This window comes from Chanos chanos, chromosome 6, assembly GCF_902362185.1.
Source record: "Chanos chanos chromosome 6, fChaCha1.1, whole genome shotgun sequence".
Classification (NCBI taxonomy): domain Eukaryota; kingdom Metazoa; phylum Chordata; class Actinopteri; order Gonorynchiformes; family Chanidae; genus Chanos; species Chanos chanos.
Window position 1 is genome coordinate 32,661,646 of NC_044500.1, and position 19,398 is coordinate 32,681,043.

Here is a 19,398-nt window from a genome sequence, read left to right on the forward strand (position 1 = left end):
ATTCTGTGCACTTGAATGCTCACAGGAGCGTAAGATTTTTCACATTTGCTGTTATGCATATATATTTCATTGACAGAAATCTAAGAAAAATCCACTGCTGTTTGTTTATTTATTTATTTATATTTCCCATCATTTATCTAATGTTACGGTTGATTTTATTCACTGTTGTTAGAATGTCCAGACATTTTATAGTTTTAGTTTTGTCACATGGAGCAAGGCTAGCAGTGTCACAACCAAACAGGGTATGAGGAGACATGGCTGAGGTTCATGGTATTTACACTGTATGCACAATTATTAGGCAAGTGAGTATTCTGACCTTATCATTACTTCTATGCACATTTTCCCACTCTTTTTCAGGTGAGATGTATTTGTGTAATGAGGGAGGGTGTGGCCTAAAGTGATTAACACCTTATATTAAGGTGTGCATAATTATTTAGGTGGCATCACTGCCTCAGGTACAATGAGCCAAAAAAAAGAGATTTAACTGACACGGAAAAGTCAACAATTCTAAAATGTCTTTCAGATGGATGCAACACTCTTGAAATCACTTAACTATTGAGGCTTGACCACCAGGCAATCAAAGTTTTCTTGCGAGGAGTCAATAGGGTCGCTAAAAATGCACGGAGTAGAAAATGCTCAAATCAACTGCAAAAGACTTGAGAGGAATTAAATGTGACGCTACCAGGAACCCATTATGATCCAGTGCCTGAACTGCAACCTACCTGGAATGTCAAGAAGTGCAAGGTGCCAAGTGCTCAGAGACATGGCCATGGTGAAGAAGTCTGAAACACGACCACCACTGAATAAGATTCACGAGTTGAAGTGTCAAAATTGGGCCAAGAAATACCAGAAGACAGATTTTACAAAGGTTTTATAGACAGATGAAATGAGTGACTCTTGATGGACCAGATGGATGGGCCCATGGCTGAATTATTAATGGACAGAGGGCATCACTTTGAGTTAGGCATCAGCAAGGTATAAGAGGGGTACTGGTATGGGTTGCTATCATTAGGGATGAGCTAGTTGGACCTTTTTAGGGTTGCGGATGGATTGAAAATCAACTCCCAAACCCATTGCTGGCTTCTGGAAGATACTTCCTCCAAGCAGTGGTACAGGCAGAAGTCCGTAGCATAATTTTCGATCACATGCATCCAAGTACTCCACTGCTTGGCTAGCCAGCAAAGGCCTCAAAGATGATCGAATAATGACTTTGCCCCTTTCCTCACCTGACTTAAATCCTATTGAGAACTTGTGGGGCCTTCTCAAATGTGAGATTTACAGTGAGGGAGGACAATACACCTCTTTGAACAGCATTTGGGAGGCTGTTGTTGCTGCTTCAGTGAAAGTTGATCGTGAACAGATCAAGAAACTGACAGACTCCATGGATGGAGGGCTTATGGCAGTTATTGAAAATGGTGGCTATACTGGTCACTGAATATTTTTGAAAAGCCAAAAATGTTAGTGTTACTTATTTGTTACACTGACTCTAAAAATAGAGAATAAACATGCGAGTGGGGAAATTCTTTAATTTAGCTGCCTAATAATTGTGCACACCACACTTAGACCTGGACAAATTTGTTGGTACCCTTGCAGCTCATTGAAACAATGCTTCATTCCTCCTGAAAAGTGATGAAGTTAAAAGCAATTGTTTCATGTATAGCTACATGTCTTTGGTGTGCCAGAGTAAAGCAAAGAAAGTGTGAAAGAGAGAAATTGCTTATTCTACAAAGATATTCTAAAATGGCCTGGACAGATTTGTTGGCGCCCCTAGAAAAGATTATAAATAATTGGATTATGGTGACATTTCAAACTAACTGTTTTCTTTAATTAGTATTCACACATGTCTTCAATCTTGCAAAACATGGACCAGAGAAAGCAAAGAAGAGAGTTGTCTGAGGAGATCAGAAAGAAAATTATAGACAAGCATGTTAAAGGTAAAGGCTATAGGACCATCTCCAAGCAGCCTGATGTTCCTGTGACTACAGTTGCAAATATTATTATTAAGAGGTTTAAGGCCCATGGGACTGTAGCTAACCTCCCTGGATGCAGCTGCAAAAGGAAAATCGACCCCAGATTGAACAAATGGTAGACAAAGAGCCAAGGAAAACTTCCAAAGAGATACAAGCTGAACTCCAAGGTCAAGGTACATCAGTATCTGATCACATCATTCGTTGCTTATGGAGTGACAGTAGGCTCATTGGAAGAAGACCCAGGAGGACTCCACTGTTGAAAGAAAAACATTAAAAAAAAAAAAAAAAAAGCCAGACTGGAATTTGCTAAAATGTATACTGACATGCTACAATGCTTCTGGGAGAATGTCCTCTGGAGTTTTTTGGCAAGTCACATCAGCTCTATGTTAACAGATGAAAAAATGAAGCTTTCAAAGAAAAGAACACACCTTACCTGCTGTGAAACATGGAGGAGGGTCGGCTACATTTTGGGGCTGCTTTTCTGTGTCTGGCACGAGGTGCCTTGAATCTGTGCAGGGCACAATGTAATCTCAAGTCTATCGAGGCATTCCGGACTGAAACATAATGTCTAGGGTCAGAGTTGCAGGTCATGGGTCTTCCAGCAGGATCGTGACCCAGAACACATAACTAAAAGCACCCAAAAATGGCTAAGAATAAAACATTGGACTATTCTGAAGTGGCCCTCTGTGAGCCCTGATCTGAATCCTATCAAATATCTATGGAAAGAGCTGAAACTTTGCTCAGGAGGAGTAGCCCAAACTACCTGTTGACAGACGCAGTGGTCTCAATGAGAGTTTATTTGCAGTAATTGCCTCAAAGTTGTGCAACAAAATATTAGATTAAGGGTCTCATCATATGTCAATGCCATTTTCCTTTGTTTAAATACAGTCTTGAATCAAACGTAAAGTCTGATGTTTTATTAAATATGGAATAAACAATGATGGATGCCAATTTTGTCAGTTTCAAGTTAGTTCAGAGAAAATTGTGGGTTCTTTTTTGTGGAAAAGTACCAACAAATTTGTCCACATCTGTGTACTCCCCTGAGAAAGGCAAAATTCCCTTTTCCTTTGTTAAACATTCACGTTTGGGGTTCAATAACATTTTTTTGGATTGACCAAGAGCACTGTATTTGTTAAGCAATACAAATTAATCCTGAGGAATACAATTTGCCTCATAATTGTGCGTGCAGTATAGACGGCAGCCCAAAGACTCGCTCTTCTGGTGACAAGCCCATCTGAGATGCTGTGAGTCCATCAAACAAAAACTGCGTAGTGTGAATATCCATCCTAGTTAAGTTCTCACTCTGCTGTGGCCCACACAGAAGTGCCATCATCAGTTTGTTACACCATTAGGGTTTCAAACAGGACAAAAAGGAGACGACACATTTTTTCACATGATCTGAATCAGGTGCGACGTGATTTGTCCTTTTTAACTCTATATTATTCATGACCCACACTTCTGACAGCTTACCACCACAGTTCAGAGGAAATCCAGTTTGGGTACAAATGTAATGTGTAATGTGTTAAAATTTACCATTCATTAAAATGTTTGTCAGAGCCACAAAGCAAAGTGCAAGAGTTCACCTCAAGAACCAGTATATGTAGAAATGCACTCGCTTTTCTGTGTATTGTTTTGTATCAGTTCAGAACATCACATACCCAGCTTGTCCTGTTTTTTTTTCAGTGCTGTAAGAAAATATCACCTAAGATGCAAAACATGTCGAAACTGTGTTTAAGCATTAATTTCTGTATTTAAAAAAAAAGGACAATAAAAATCTTTCCACATTAAGCTGGTTCTTAGACCAGGATTAAGTCTCCTGAGACCCAACTGTACTATGAATGCATGCGCACCTAACTGTAACATCCAGAACTCTTAAAGCTGTACTTTGCAAGCTCTGAGAGATGAACCTGCTGACAATTTACTCTATTTCATGCCATTGGATGTGAATAACAACCAACACCGCAAAATATATTTGTCTGAAGTTCCCAAGTCACAACAGCTCTTCATTGGCAGTGCTTAATCAAGACAAAAAGAGACAGGAACAAATTATGGTCTTGAAAAAAAACAACCTTTATTGACTTGTGGGCATGTACTGTTTATGATCTGGGTCTCTCCTTCTTGCCTTTGTAGAGGGCCAGGAGGGAAACGTTGGCCACTTTGACCACCTTGAAACGGACGCCGGGAATATCACCGACGGCGTGTCCCTTACGACCGAATCCTGCCACCAGAACTTCATCGTTCTCCTACGAGCCCAAGACAATTTAAAGAAACATTAAATAACTAAATCACAGCTCATATAAACATTGGGTGACCACAGCAAACACAAAAATATGCCAAGTTGAAAAAAAATTCAACTTACCTCAATGAAGTTCAAGCAGCCGTCGTTGGGGACGAAAGCTGTGATCTTCTTACCGTTCTTGATCAGCTGGACCCTCACGCATTTCCTAATGGCAGAGTTGGGCTGCTTGGCTTCAACACCACTGTTGGAGAAACGGGAACATTTTCATTTATCCTAATAACATCGGCATTAACCTCAAAGAGTCTGTGCGCAACATTGCTTTGACATGTACTCACACTTTCTCAAGAACAATGCCCTTGGCGTGAGAAGCTCCTCCGAAGGGATTGGCCTTAAGAGCAGTGCCCAAGTGGGCTTTCTTGTACTGCTTATCGTGCCATTTCTGTTCACGGCGATGGTTGCGCAGCTTTCTGGCAGTACGCAGTCCACGACACTTGCCTATAGCAGAGCAAGATCCGTCAAAGACAGTTTGATGCACCACAAATAAAAAACCAAACTCATCTAAAATAACATCATTGCTACATGTCAGTACATTTTTTGTACTGTTTGCTTCAAAATTCATCATACATCCTAGCAAGCACTGACTTGATTTCATAAATGCAAAGATGTATAAGGCAACACCCTAGCTTGCTAACCAACAGCACAGGGGTCTCACAATATTGTAACGTTATTCAGCTTAGCTAGTTATGCTTAGCTATTCATATTCCTAGTTAAAAGACCGTTTATTTCCGAATTCACTTGGTGCAATATATTTCTCAGAAACATCTTACAAACAATGTTAACGTTACTGGTTAAGTAACGGTGTATGCCTAAACATTACTTGAGCACGAGGTGTACAGCTACCAAACTAGCCACAAGACAGCGCCGACTGGGGCCCTTGCCGATCTCCACGTTGTCGGAGTTTCTTTTTACCCGAAAATACATAAAACGCATTTAACCCAGAGCATCTCGATCCCTTTCCGTAAATTACCGTGTCAGAGTTACGTGGGACATGATTTAATGTTTCAAACTCGCTTTAAAATAACAGTTTTATGGCATGAGATATCGAGTGAAAGACTTACCCATGTTGCTACAATACGAGCTCAAGCAGGAAAGGGTGATCCCAAGATGCCGTGCGGAAATGTCTCCTGCGAGGACCCTAAAGGTGTCTCAAAATATGCCTGTTCGTCGATTAAATTCATGAGAGGAGGGAGTCTTTCTCGTGTTAATATGATATCATATGTGCTTCAGATGACCGATACATTTTGTTGACTTTCCCCCCTCCTTTGTCTTCTTTTTCTATTTTTTTTTTTTTCACGAAAACCATACACCTCTGATTAAACTGATGTTAATGTCACAGCCCCGCACAGCTCACCTGGCTGAAGTGATTCTAATCATACATAAAAGCACCATGAACTTCAGAGTACTCCACTGATCGGTTATCAAGAATAACGGCATTCCTGGAAACATTAATTCTGATTAACTCAACATCAAACGGAAGCATTATAGTGCGTATTGTCATAGACTAATTCTGCAGGAAAACCGACCCATGTTAATGTTTGGGGGTTTGTCGTGTTGGAGGAAAAACGTTTCTTGGTGTGAGAAAAAACACTGTGACAGCTATGTAGCCATTTTTATCTGAGTTAATCAACATAATCATTTTGTATTAAAAATTCATAAACATATAGTCATTTATATTAAACTAAATGTGTGAAGTTCTTTTATAACGATGTGATCTGTGAATGGAGGAATAGAAAAGGTCATTTGAGTTTGTCTCTGTGCAGAGAGTGCTGATGGTCAGACATTCTAGGTGTGAGCCTTTTTGGAGAAAATAAGAAGACTGACTGTGTAGAAATATAGCCAAGGGCATTGTGATAAGATGAAACAGTGCTCTCACTTCTTCTTTGTATTTCCAACAGTATTCTCATTTATTCTTAGTCAAGACCAAGCAGGTGGGAATCAAGTGTGAAATAGTGTTTACATTTATTCTCTGTATGCCCATTCATCCTCCATCATCAAAAGCAATAGTATGAAACACCATCTTCGTTTATTCTTTGTATTCTCTAACAAGCGCTCATTAATTTTTGTATTTTATCATCGCGGGTGTTAGTGTGAGACACTATTCCTTGCATTCTCATTTGTTCATTTGTCAATGTAAGACAGAATCCTCACTTATTCTTGAACTAGGTCAAGGTGTCAGTTCCTGACTATGTCATTAGGAAATGATGGTGTCTAGCAAGATAGGCAAAGAAGGTGGGAAGTCCTCTAATGACTGTCTTGACTACCATTGGATAAACTTTGATATGACTTTTGTATAACCATAGGTGATGTGCGCTGGTTAGTCAGTCACTCCCGGGACCTGACTCAGTTTGTTGTAAGCTGCTCTCAAGTGGTTGCAATAAACATATACTGCACCAGACTCTTCAAGACTTCAGTTGCTTTTTGGAAACTCAGAATTCATTGAAGACTTAGCACCAGAAGAGAAGCAAATAGTGTTATGGTGGGACTCGGTCACATCTGGCCCTGACCTGGCAGTCTCCCCCCACAGCTGTAACCTATAAACTCTGTGTTTTTTTCACCTGAGTACTTTTCTCATCCATGTGTGGTGCGAAATCAGCTCTGAGCGCCCTTTAAATATGTTTTCCCTGTATATAGTCACAATACATGGCTTGGCTTGGATTGTAAAGATTTAAATCTTAAAATTAAGTTCCAGAATATCCAGGACTCTATAATTTGCTGATATAAGACTGACATTGTAAGAATAACAAAATTTTGTACTAGCCAACATCACCTGGCCTTTTGAGCCATTGTATCCTGTGCGGCAGGTTCGCTGAATGACAGTCATGACACCGAATTGAGCTTTGACTCTGTCCGCAGATACAGCGACGCTAGTTAAGACCAGGGTGGAAGAGAGGGGAACTCTAACAAGTCCCAGTCAAATTTACTCTCACTAGGCGAAACAGCTTTGATTTTAAAAATTCCGGTCATAAAAAGCAATGACGTAATGGTATTTTAAAATGTACATGTCTGTAAGTAAAACATTTCCTCTTAAATTACTGACAAACGGACATTTAGCGTATTAGTCAATTTGTAGCCTGCAACGCGGGTGATGCAAATTTAATACTTTTACACATTTAATAAACAGCTAAAACCTGCTACATTCGTCAGCATATTTTAAATTAGATTAAAATACTGGTTTACACATTCACTACTGTACTCCTGTGTATTTTTCATATTCTTTTAACTTTCATTGTACATATACTGAATTAAATTACATCCAAATAAACATTTTGTCCGTCCATCAGTGTAAAAGTTACTTTTACAGCAAATTAGATGTTTAAAATCAAGACCTTCTTCTTCCTCCTTAGCCGTTAGTGTTTTGCTTCTTCCATCATGGATTTATAGATTGCGTGAGCGCACATTGCGTCCCACATGTTTGTTGAAAACTTGCTATGTAGCGATGAAACTTCATTGGTTTGACGTCAAATGTTTTAGTGTCGTCACATAAATTCCTTTTCAGCTCTCTTATTCAATTATTAAGATTAATATTGGGTTATGATAAATATCAGAGACCATTTAAACTTCCGAGACAAAGAAATGTAAATCTAGGTCAGGTTATAACGGTGTTATGTGTTAGAAACACGGCCATTTTCACCTCTTAATATATTAACGTACACGATGTCAGGTTACGGTCAGTTAACAGAATATACATACTGACTATCAAAAATAAGGCCAATATAGTTTATGTAGCGCTGTTAAATTAAACATAACATATGTTTATTATTTATACACAGAACATCATCCGTGAATGGGTGAGACTGTAAATCCCCGAGTATACTGCTTCGGAGTGTTTATTGGCTGATGCTCATGTCACTCACCGAGCTGAGGTTTTGGCCGTTATCAAGGCAGATTATGAGGCAGTCATCATCTGTGGTAAGATCATCTGGACGTCTCCATGGCACAGCAGATGCGCCTAACGTCTTTAACTCTATTTTCCTTTATTTTGCTGCAGTTATCGTTGTCTAACGAACAAGTGCCTGGTAATGCGGAGATTAGGTAAGTGATTGACTCATCTAAACTATGTGAGAATAAGGTGCATGAAACAAAGATTCTGTTCAGCTTGTAGACGAGACACATCAGCCGAGATGGAGGCATAAACCTATACACCTAAAGGAATCTCTGATTGATTTAAAATACGTTTACTCTTCTGAAGATAATTGTGTGGCCTAATTGTTTTACTTCCCTCTTTGTCCATTTTACCGAGTATCTGCATTGAAATTGAACTAGGCTCTGTCAGTGAAACACAAGAGAAAATCTATTGCTGTTGGTGTGGGAGCATCAGTTTACAGGGCAAATCCATATATGGCTCTAAAATAGGGAACGACGGAGATAGGGATTTGTGTTGGGCTGCAATCATATTCTCAGTGCTTTTGCAAATCATGCCTACGTGACGTGATACGCCGTAATATAGGAATTTAAAGCTTAGTGAGGTTTTTGGTATGATGCCATATGTGTTATCGATATACATTAACATGAGGAATGATTTCATAACAGAAGCAGAGGAAAACATCAGAGGATATTTCTGTCGATATTTACTCTATACTAAAGCCCAAATTCTTTCGTTGTGAAGCTTAAGAATTTGCTCATATGGAGCATACAAGATATAGGTTTATTAATATATGAGAATTTTTAATGTGAATATTCACACTCTTTTAGCAATTTAACAACTCAAAGATGTATTTTTTAAATCTCTTATTTTGGAAACATCAAAATAGTCATTGAAATATGAAGAGTTCGAAATCTTGAGTTAAATACCAAATTAAGTATTTTAATGGAAAACATGGAATGCTAAATTTAAACTGGAATGTTATTTGTAGCGGTCGAAAAGGCACAGTAAAGTTACATTCAACTTTTAATGTTAAAAAGACGCCCCGGGGGGTATACCCTATGGTTTAAAAAAACTCATATTTTTACAAGATGGCAGAATGCCGTTTTTCTCTCATCCACTAGATGGTACTACAAAAAGCATGTTGTTATAAATGTTTGTTATTTCAATCTCTGAGGAATGAGACTGTCTTTCATCGCTCGGTTTCACAGAACTTGTCCCACAATAAATACTTCATAATTCAGAGAATTTCAGCTAGAAATAAATGCTAAAGGAAAAGAATTACTAAGTTCAGTACAGTTATGTTTTCTTTTTTGTCCTAATTTTAAGACTGAACTGTTGGTGCAGGCACAGGCTAAAAACTGACATTGCTCTGAAGCACGCTTTGATTAATGAAATTAGTACAATGACCATAAATGTATAGGCTATATCTACTTTTCTATGAAATGATATTATCAGTTACTATTACAGTTATGACTGCTGTGCCTATTACTCCTGCTCCTGCTATTTCTGACAGCAGGAGGTTTATATATGAACATACAAGATTTAACATATTCAGTTATTAGACAGCCACGTTCATGGAATCAATTTTAAAATAAAATTCCAAACAAATACATGAATTAAATTCAACCTGGCATTTATCATGCAATATTTCATATTGAGAGTTTGGAATATAAGTGCTGAAATGTTTCAAGCAAGTTGTCTTGGAGCTATTTTAATCATCACATCCTGTTCAGAAAAATGCCAGACAATGTTTATTCATTTTCCATATGTATAGCATATGCATTGTACAGAAATAAAAAAAAGTAAATAAAACAGGAAGTCATATATAATGGCTGTAACCTACATAATAAGGCAATAATTGACAACATATTACTATGAGGATATTGGACTATTTATCCTGGCTGCGACGGCGTATGCACAGATGGGGAAGATTCACAACATGTAGGCCAGTGCAGGCTTTAGTCTGTATTAACAGATTTGATCTGGTGAACCGCTGAGGAGCTGAGCAACTTTAAAGACATGCACTTTAATCTGGTGGTCCTCGTAGCATTAACCACACGCGGTTTTAGGTGACCGAGCAGGACGGTCAACAGATTCCATTGATTATATAATTGCGCCATGCCATGTCCAACATTAGCCCGCATGTTCAGGTGCGGTGACGCCAGCAAAGATTTGAGCAGATCCCTAAGCTGTTACTGGAGCCCAGAGAAAGGGGGATTTTTTTTTTTTTGTTTTGCTTCTTCCTCAGTCCAGACAATTCCAAACTCTGTTTTGCTTGGGTTGGGTATTTCTGCTTGTGCTGTGTAGGTCATGTTGCCAAGTTTAGTCATTGCATGGCCTGAAAATAAATGATTACTCAGTGTTTTGCAAAATATAATTATGTAACAATGGCATCTGCTCAGAACAACAGAGAGCCCCGAGTGCTCTCATAAAACTCCCAAATGTGCTCTTATGTCATAAAGAACAAAGCAACGCCACACAGATGAGCCTGGGATGTCATTCACAATAAAGGTAGAACTGAATGCCCCGAGAATGCACGAATCGTTAGTACAACATGCTCTCATGAGTTTCACAGAATCATAGTTACGTCTGTGTAAACAACAAACAGCAGCCATGCTGTTATACGATTCTGTTGATTTCCAATCTTTTCTTTCAAAAAATGAGTTGCACCTTAAGTATCTTACATGATATCTAACCTATCACAAGGAGAGTTTAAGAAGCATTAGCTCGAGAGTATGAGCTACCAACACATAATAATACTGACATTAACTTAACTCAAACAAAGTGAAGTCCTAACGGACATGTAAAGCAGCTCAGGTCCACAAGTTTACCTGGAAAGTTTTAGCGATCAGTATCTCACTTATTCTTCTGATGTTTAAATTAGTTGGTCCACTGACCCAGGGTCAGTATAGTTAATCTAAGCAGCGTAAGACAGGTAATCAGAGCTCGTTGTGCTCTGACACCCTCCGCGAATGCCAGTGGTAGTCTTTGCTGTTTGGAGCAACACACCCTTAATCAGGTTTTAGGATTCTTTGTCTAAGCCCATTTCATCTGGCATTATGGCAGCGATTAGATGTTTAAACAGTCTGTCTAAGGATAATCCCAATTTTTGTTCAGGAAAACACAATGGGGAAGCGAAGAACAAAAACACTTTTAGATTTCTTCTTCTTTTTTTTTTTTTTTTTTTTGGCCTTTGAGCAGCATTGATTTTTAGAGAACTAGAATTTGCCGATTTGGACAAACAAGACAAAAATCAGCCTGTCGCTGTCTTCTTTAAAAAAAAAAAAGCACTGAAAACAGGATTAAACTGGATGAGTAAATTGGTCTGGTCCATAATAAATGATGGAGCATAAATCATTTTCACTGTAAGCTCCTGTGCATCTCTGGCATCTGTCCAGTTCTTTACAAATGACATCTCATAATAGTTCTTTTTTTACATCTCCAGCTCAGATGACCTATCATTGCAAGAGGGCAGAACTACAAATAGTAAGTTGCCTCAAGCTTTATTACATCTCATATTATGACTTTTCAATTTCATATTATTGTATGTACATGCTATATGATTATTTCAATTGCTTCATGTTCTGAATGTCATATGCACAAAACAACTAAGCATGAGACAGTAAGGATGTTTTTCCCTAATGGCTGAAATGAATGCACAATGAACATATGCTAGAATGCCAGGCATCACTTAATGATAACTCCCTTTGTTAATTCAGATGGAGTGGTTGGCAGGAGTGATAGTGCCTCATTTGGAGACAGCCCATTGCTCGCTGCTGACAGCTCTCTCAAAAGAGTACTGCAGGTATGTTATGGCAAGTTCTCTGTGACCTTGTGTGGCTCTGGATTGCGGAATCTACTTCAGAGCAGATAAAATTAATCCCAGACAGACCGTACGGCCTCTGGATGGAAGATTATTAGAAATATTATCAAAAGGTTTGGAATTATTAAAAACACAGCAGCAAATATTTGAACACGATCCTTTATTAGAATGTTTTTTTTGTTTGTTTTCGATGGCATGGCATTATGAATCATCATGTTTATGAAGCATTAACAAAATGAAACATAACAGTCATTCATGAAGCTATATGGCAACAAATGTTTTTATCTTTGTAATCAGCTCATGTCTTAATCTGTCCTATGGCTTGCTTCTCTTGCATTCAGCCTTATGACTGGCAGCTGCACTCTCCACCTCGCACCAAACGGAAGCTGCTGCAGTCTACAGGCACGATGCCCTACTCTACTTTGAATGTGGCTTACAATGGCAAGACATGTATCCTCTTCAGAGCCAGGAAACTGGCGATCAGGTATAGGAACCACACCCTGGTGGACCTCACTGAGAGGGCATTTGGTCCTGCTGCCACTGTTGACACCAAAGGCTCAGTCTGCAGCAAAGACAAAGCCACGTAAGTTGATTTGTTTCAGTGTGGTGCATGAAAATCCTCTCATCTTTTTTAAGGAGTATTCTGATGGTATTGTATGTTTGGATGAACTCATTATATATCCAGTCATGTTCAGAATGACCTCAGATGTTACATATTGCATACGTTAAAATAATGAAAATTACATGTATACTGGATCTGTTACCATTCATAATTTATAGCCGAATGAAGTCATTATTTGAGTAAGCTTGTAAATTGAGTGCGTGTCTTGAGTAGCAGGAAGGGGGAATGCCACCAATGACATGAAATCCGGCATGTTCTGTTTTTATTTTGTTTTTTAAATGTCATAAATCATATCAAACCTTATCTTACACTAGCAAATTGAGTGGATTTAGCTGTATTTAGATTGTGAAATTAATTGATTTGCTATTCAAAGAATGTATATTTTAATATGATTAAAGTTTGAACCATCTGTCTCAGCTTTACCTCTGGTAGATTTGTGCAGCTCCACTTAATATGATGAATCCAAATTTGATACTGTTTTAGCGTGTCACATTGGTGACTTCGCTGGTAATGGTTTTCTCTTTCATCAGACTCATTCTACGCTTTGGGGATGTAGAGGACCTCAGAGGTTTAGCCATCAGGTCAGTGAATAATTATTATTCTGTGTTATTTCAGCCACTGATACCACCATTGGCAACAGTTACTCATAATGAATATTTTAAGGCTTACAGCACCAGGACTGTAAAATGTCTGATAGAATTGCAGCACTCACAGCTTTCCATCTGCCTTCACTCCTCTTTATTCCCTTTGCCAGCTCCCTGTTTCCAACAGTTTTACTCTTTATCTGTCATTTGGGTATGAAAACAAAGGACTGCTCATCATTGATAGACAATTTTTGCTCCAGTTACAAATGATTCATAAAAAGTAATTATTAGTGAAGTTAATTATTGGTGAAGTGAAAGCTGGTGGTCTATATATATATATATGTGTGTGTGTGTGTGTGTGTGTGTGTGTGTGTGTGTGTATATATATATATATATATATATATAAAAGAATGTAGAGTTATAGAGGGCTCTCTGTATCCTCCACAGACTGCAGATGTCCAGCACTTTCTATGAGTCGGCAGGGCAGAACTGGTTTACTCTGGACAGCGTACACATCCACTACAACTGGACGCATGAGGCCACCTTCAATGCTACTGAGGTTTACGCCCCTTCAACTAACTCCTACCACTGCCAACATGTCAGCAGCCTACAGAAATATGACACTTTACTGGTGCCCAGCTCCAATACTGACAACTCTGCAAACTGGCACATTACATTCACAGACTTCCAGGTGGGTGTGCACCTAACGTTTAGATCTCATTTAGGTGATGGCTATGTTTTCATATTTAAAGCATATTATGCAACATTGTTAATTTGTTGATTAATGCTAATTTTGCATATAATCCTTTAATTTCCAAAGTGATTGTTGATTATGTAATTGAATTAATTAATTCATATCGGTGCTATTTCACAAATTAACTGTTTTTGTATCAGTTGCTTAGCTGTTGATTTATCAGTTGCATCACAAAAAAGGCTCATTTATTTCTGAAGTCACTTGAGCTTTGGCCTTGGTAGTATGATCCCCCCCTTACTCTGGGTAATAGAGATTGATCTAACATAACACATGTGAAATTACTCTGTCCTATTGGAACAGAGTCAAACCTAGGTCCAACCCCTTATTGAAAAGGTGACCTCTTACTCCATTCACGCTGTCACATCTCTCATGGCTTCGCCTTACCCCCACAGATTCAGGCATTCAACGTCCAGTCAAGCAAGTTTGCCTCAGCCAGTGACTGTGCCACTTTCTTCACCCCTGCTATTCTTATGGGCCTCATCACCTCTCTCATCCTTCTCCTGGTACTCGCCTATGCACTGCACATGGTGGTGCACCTAAAGCACATCGACCGCTACGAAGAGCACAAAGCAACCGTTTACTTCCCTCGCAGCACCGAAGCTGACTGCACAGAGAAGAACAACCTCTAGGAGCACAACTTAGTCAGAGAAAAAAAAAAAACAGACAGCTCACAGAAGCTGGAAATGGATCACAGAAAATGACTGTGAGCTCTTGAGCCCCATCAGTGCAAGCCAATGAGTCGACTCTAGCTATAAGCGTCCTCCCTATACGCACAGGGGGTGCAGAGCTGATGGGGACTGACTGTTCGACTACAACATTGTGATTGTAGTGGTACAGTGAGTGTCCAAGGCTGAAAAGGTCCATTTGGGATTTTACTAACTCAACAGTTCTGTGGATTTGAGATCATATTTGGGGATTCATATCTGCCAATTTCTTTATCAGTCACAAACAGCTGGAATGTACGAAACTAAGTAGATGGCATTAGAAACGGTCAGGTGATGAAGGGGAACTTCAAACTTTTGAATAAAATCCAAATAAATAGCGCAGTAAACGAAGTATCTTGCATTTACACTGCAAACCGTAACATACAACTAAGTGGTAAGAAGGGGTTGCAGGTGAAAACCAGTTTCATTTAAATCTAAAGTGAAAATTTATGTTGAAGCATACTTACAAACTGTGTGTAAATCATTATGATAGTAATACCAGAGTAACACTTTGTAAATTCAATAGTAAGTCATTATAAATGACTTGAGCTCATGTGTTTTCAAAGGAAAAAAATATGAATGAAAATCTCTTGATGGAAAGGCCTCCATCACAACACGTCTTAGATTTAAGCATTGGCACACATTTATCAAAAGAAAATGTTCTTTTGTTAATACTAAACAGTTTTTTTAAAAATATATATAGTATTTAATTATTGGTGAAGAACTAAACAATAGTTTCTATGCAATGTGTAAGCAAATAGAGTTCCGCCAAATATATATACACTTCCCCTCAAGGACTTACAGTAGATAAAGCAGTATTCATTTGACTCGGCACTGATCATTCATTTGGAAAATTTGTTTTAAACATTATGTTACTGGATTTTATGTATCTTGTACCTTGATTATGGTTTTGTAAATTCTTTTTTTTTATGTGAGTGCTTTCAGGTTGAGCCGTTGACAGTTTTGACACTTATTGAGAGCACAAAAACTATTCAAACAACTTGTGTTGTAATGTACAGCATGCCAGTAACTACAGAAGACATTTTAATACCCACAATAATCTGATGGTCAGCATTGTGCAATATATATATTGGTTATAATCATAATGTGTAAAATAAGGGAAACTGTGTTTAAAATTTATATGTATGCATATTTGAGGGAAAAAATCAACTGTTGATGGCTCAACTTAGCTAAACGGAAATTTATGCTGAAAGCTGAAAGATATATAATGGACTTTGATGTATTGATGTTCGGTGGTTATTATTGTCCCCTCAGTTTTTATGGGTTTAAATAAAACCAGCAGCACAGGTGACTGAACGGATCGTGCATTTTATTTTTATACAAATGTAAATATGAAGAGATTAGAGCAAGAGCAAAATAAACCTTCTTTTTATGGAAATAATTTTTTGTTTAAAAACAACAACAACAACAACAACAAACATGCATAATGGGAGTAAAGTGATAGGATTGAGAAATCCCTCGAGCGCAGGCTCTCATATATACTCAGACTCCCGCAACGGCTTTTTCTAAAAGGAACTGAGCCACTTCCAAGAGACAAAGCTAGAGGGCAGTCTACGGTAAAACGACGACGGGGGACGTCTTCATTTTGCGTAACATTGGAATCTGGGATTTCTTTATTACATTCTGAGAGAGAAAAAAAATACTGATTACAGAAAATAGTCTGCTCTCCTTTTAACGCTCTCTCTCAGAACAATTAAACCCATAATTTATTTCTTGGTATGGTAAGAATTTTCTTAGAAAAAAAGCGAATCAACTGTTATCTAAAACAGTTAAATTTACCTATTCAACGGTGGCTCCTCATGTCAGGCTTGCTGTGAATTTGTAGGTGTAGACCTCATGTTACGGCAATTGACATTCCCCTTTAGAATCCTTTCCCGTTGTACTTTATCCGTTTTAACGTCAAGTGACAACACTTTTTTGATTAGACGCTTTTATAAAACAATGGAACGAGTTGTTGTACGATGTGTGCCTTTGGAATCCAAGCTAACGATTTCATTCACCCTCGAGGGCAGCCACAAACACATGCTAAGGGACCAGACAGAAGAGCTGGGAAAAGTGTTAGCTAGGATTGCTAACAATTTCATCAAAGCTCAAAGCAAATCGAAGAAATCCAGGAAAAGCTACTCAAAAGAAGCCGCCGAAGTTGCTGGACCAGAGGTTAGACTTTATTTCAATGACGACGTTGTTGCAGAGGAGGTCACAAACTTCGATGCCTGGCAGGACGGAGCTGTCTTACATGTGGGAGAACATAAGTATAAAGTTGAGCGGAATCACCCGACTTTCACCACGGCCGAACTACCAACGTCTTTGCTCTCTGGTTTCCCTGTTTGCCCCAAACTAGAAATAGAATTCGGTGACTTGAAAGACTGTTTATTCAAATGGTATAAAGAGAGGTCCCCTAATGCAGACACTGAGGGACAAGACAGTTCCTGGATAGAGGCAGGCAATGGTCGCGTGTTTACACCATCTAATTCTGACATTGGCGTGAGGTTAAAATTGAAATGCACGCCTGGAAACGGATCAAAGTACGGGATGGCCAAAGAATTGGTGTCTGCTGGAACGGTAGAGGCGGGTCCAGGGGCATGCACATTTGACAATAGACACATGTATACGAACAAAGTTACGGACGATTCAACTGTCCGAGTTGTGTCTTACAATATCTTAGCTGACATCTACGCTCAGACAGAGCTTTCCAAAACTGTTTTGTACCCTTACTGCGCTCCCTATGCATTGAACTTCGATTACAGGCAGAATCTGATAAAAAAGGAACTGTCCGGCTATAACGCTGACATTATTTGCCTCCAAGAAGTGGACAAGACTGCCTTCACTGATAGCCTGTCACCAGCGCTTGATGCGTTTGACATGGATGGCGTTTTCAGAATAAAGGAGAAACAGCATGAAGGGCTGGCAACATATTTTAGGAAGTCCAAATTTAAATGTATCGGTCAGTACGACATTGTTCTTGCTGAGGCCCTGAAAACGGACCCTCTACATGGTGTGGTGCTGGAGAAATTATCTACCAACCCTACTCTGAAGGACAAGGTGGTCGACAGATCAACAGCCTTGCAGGTATCCCATGGTAACATCTGGTGATTTTGATTGTCAGCGTAATGTTCAACGTAGGCCACAGACAGAGGGCCCCCTTTCCTCCATGTCTTCGTTTTAATTCTTCATTATCACAGTTGATTGAGCTAATCAAGGGCTTAATGATGAGTTGATCAGTGGAATATGGCTTGTTTTGTTTCAGCTCAGGACCAAACGTCTTATTCCACTGATCAACTAATCATTAAGCCTTTGATTAGCTCAATCAGCTGTGATACTGAAGAGTCAAAACAAAGACATGCAGGAAAGGGGGCCCTCAGAACTGGAGTCAAGAATGCCACAGTGGAGATGCAATTATCTTAGGCCATGCATTTATCTTAGGCCATGAATACTGATGGTTTACTGAATTAAATTAATATTTTGTTCTCCCATAGGTTACTGTGCTTCAGTCACTGAGTGATCCATCTAAGACAGTATGTGTTGGAAACACACACCTCTACTGGCACCCTAAAGGTAATAAGTGCTTTTATGAACTTTTCTTGATTTTTTTCAATAGGAGTAAAGTCCAACCTGAACAAGGCAGCCTGCACTGTATTCTCAGCAGTTAATTCATTGCAGTGTCCAAAAAAAAAAAAATCACCATTCAGTTCAGTTTGCATGGACTTTGATGAACTATATCTGATCACCTACTGTAATGTCTTGTTTGTTTATGCGTGTTAGGGGGGAATGTCCGTTTAGTCCAAATGGCTGTGGCCTTGAGACACTTGACCCGCGTGGTCACTGAGGATCACCCAGGTGCAGCTCTGCTCTTCTCGGGCGACTTTAACAGCTCGCCCTCGTCAGGCGTGTTTCAGCTGCTCAGTCAGGGTGCGGTGTCAGAGGGCCACAGTGACTGGGCGTCCAATGGGCCTGAGGAACTGTGTCAAATGGAGCTTCAGAATCCCCTCCAGATGCAGAGTGCCTGTGGAGAGCCGGCCTATACCAATTACGTAGGAGGCTTCCATGGGTGCTTGGATTACATATTCATGGAGCCCCGGGCATTTCAGGTGGAACAGGTCATCCCTTTGCCCAGTCACCAAGAAGTCACCACTTACCAGGCTCTGCCCAGTGTCTCACACCCATCTGACCACATCGCTCTGGTCTGTGACCTCAAATGGAAGTGAGGGCGTAAACTGCACCAGATTTATTTACTGCCTTTGAATTTATTTATTCCCTCTGAACGAGAAATGCCCTCCACAGAAATACCCAAGGAGCAACTTCTATTTCATTGATCATAGATATCAGTATCACATCATTTCACAAAAAGGCAACCAGATGCTGAGCTGTACATTTTTCTTTTCTAAAAAGTGTTGCTTGACTAAAAATGAATTGACAATATCTTTTCCATTGGTAACTGGTAAATTATTTATTTAAAATGTAAAGACTGAGACTGAATTTACACGTTTTCTTGATTAACTGTAAATTTTCTCTCTAACTATGAACATTTAAGTTATGTTGCATAGCTCATTATGGAAATGAATACTAATCACTGAGGTCACTGCCGTTATTGCTAATGTGAAACACTCTTCATTGCATTAGGGACATTAATGTAAGATCTAATCTCATAATACAAATGAATATACAGCACTTAATTTGTGTTTTTAACATAATAAACAGTGCTTTGATAAACTATTTACCACTGACTCACTAAGGACAGTTTTTCCCATGACCCTGA

The 19,398-nt window shown here is 39.1% G+C and overlaps 3 protein-coding genes across 3 annotated transcripts; 2 read left to right on the plus strand and 1 right to left on the minus strand.

The window, feature by feature from the left end:
- Positions 1-4,019: 4,019 nt before the first annotated feature.
- On the minus strand, positions 4,020-5,372 carry rps23 (ribosomal protein S23). The gene is made up of 4 exons (XM_030776443.1): positions 5,328-5,372; positions 4,545-4,704; positions 4,330-4,450; positions 4,020-4,213 (listed from the first exon to the last, which is right to left on the minus strand). Exons 1-4 carry the CDS (start codon positions 5,329-5,331, stop codon positions 4,067-4,069), a joined length of 432 nt encoding a protein of 143 aa, XP_030632303.1. The 5' UTR covers positions 5,332-5,372; the 3' UTR covers positions 4,020-4,066.
- A 2,828-nt stretch (positions 5,373-8,200) lies between these two features.
- Positions 8,201-14,546, plus strand: atp6ap1la (ATPase H+ transporting accessory protein 1 like a). Its single transcript, XM_030778278.1, has 7 exons — positions 8,201-8,301; positions 11,580-11,620; positions 11,854-11,939; positions 12,299-12,540; positions 13,110-13,160; positions 13,611-13,854; positions 14,310-14,546. Exons 1-7 carry the CDS (start codon positions 8,201-8,203, stop codon positions 14,544-14,546), a joined length of 1,002 nt encoding a protein of 333 aa, XP_030634138.1.
- Positions 14,547-16,568: 2,022 nt separating this feature from the next.
- Positions 16,569-19,001, plus strand: pde12 (phosphodiesterase 12). Its single transcript, XM_030777727.1, has 3 exons — positions 16,569-17,711; positions 18,119-18,197; positions 18,405-19,001. The coding sequence occupies exons 1-3, from the start codon at positions 16,584-16,586 to the stop codon at positions 18,845-18,847; spliced, it is 1,650 nt and encodes a 549-aa protein (XP_030633587.1). The 5' UTR covers positions 16,569-16,583; the 3' UTR covers positions 18,848-19,001.
- The last annotated feature ends 397 nt before the right edge of the window (positions 19,002-19,398 follow it).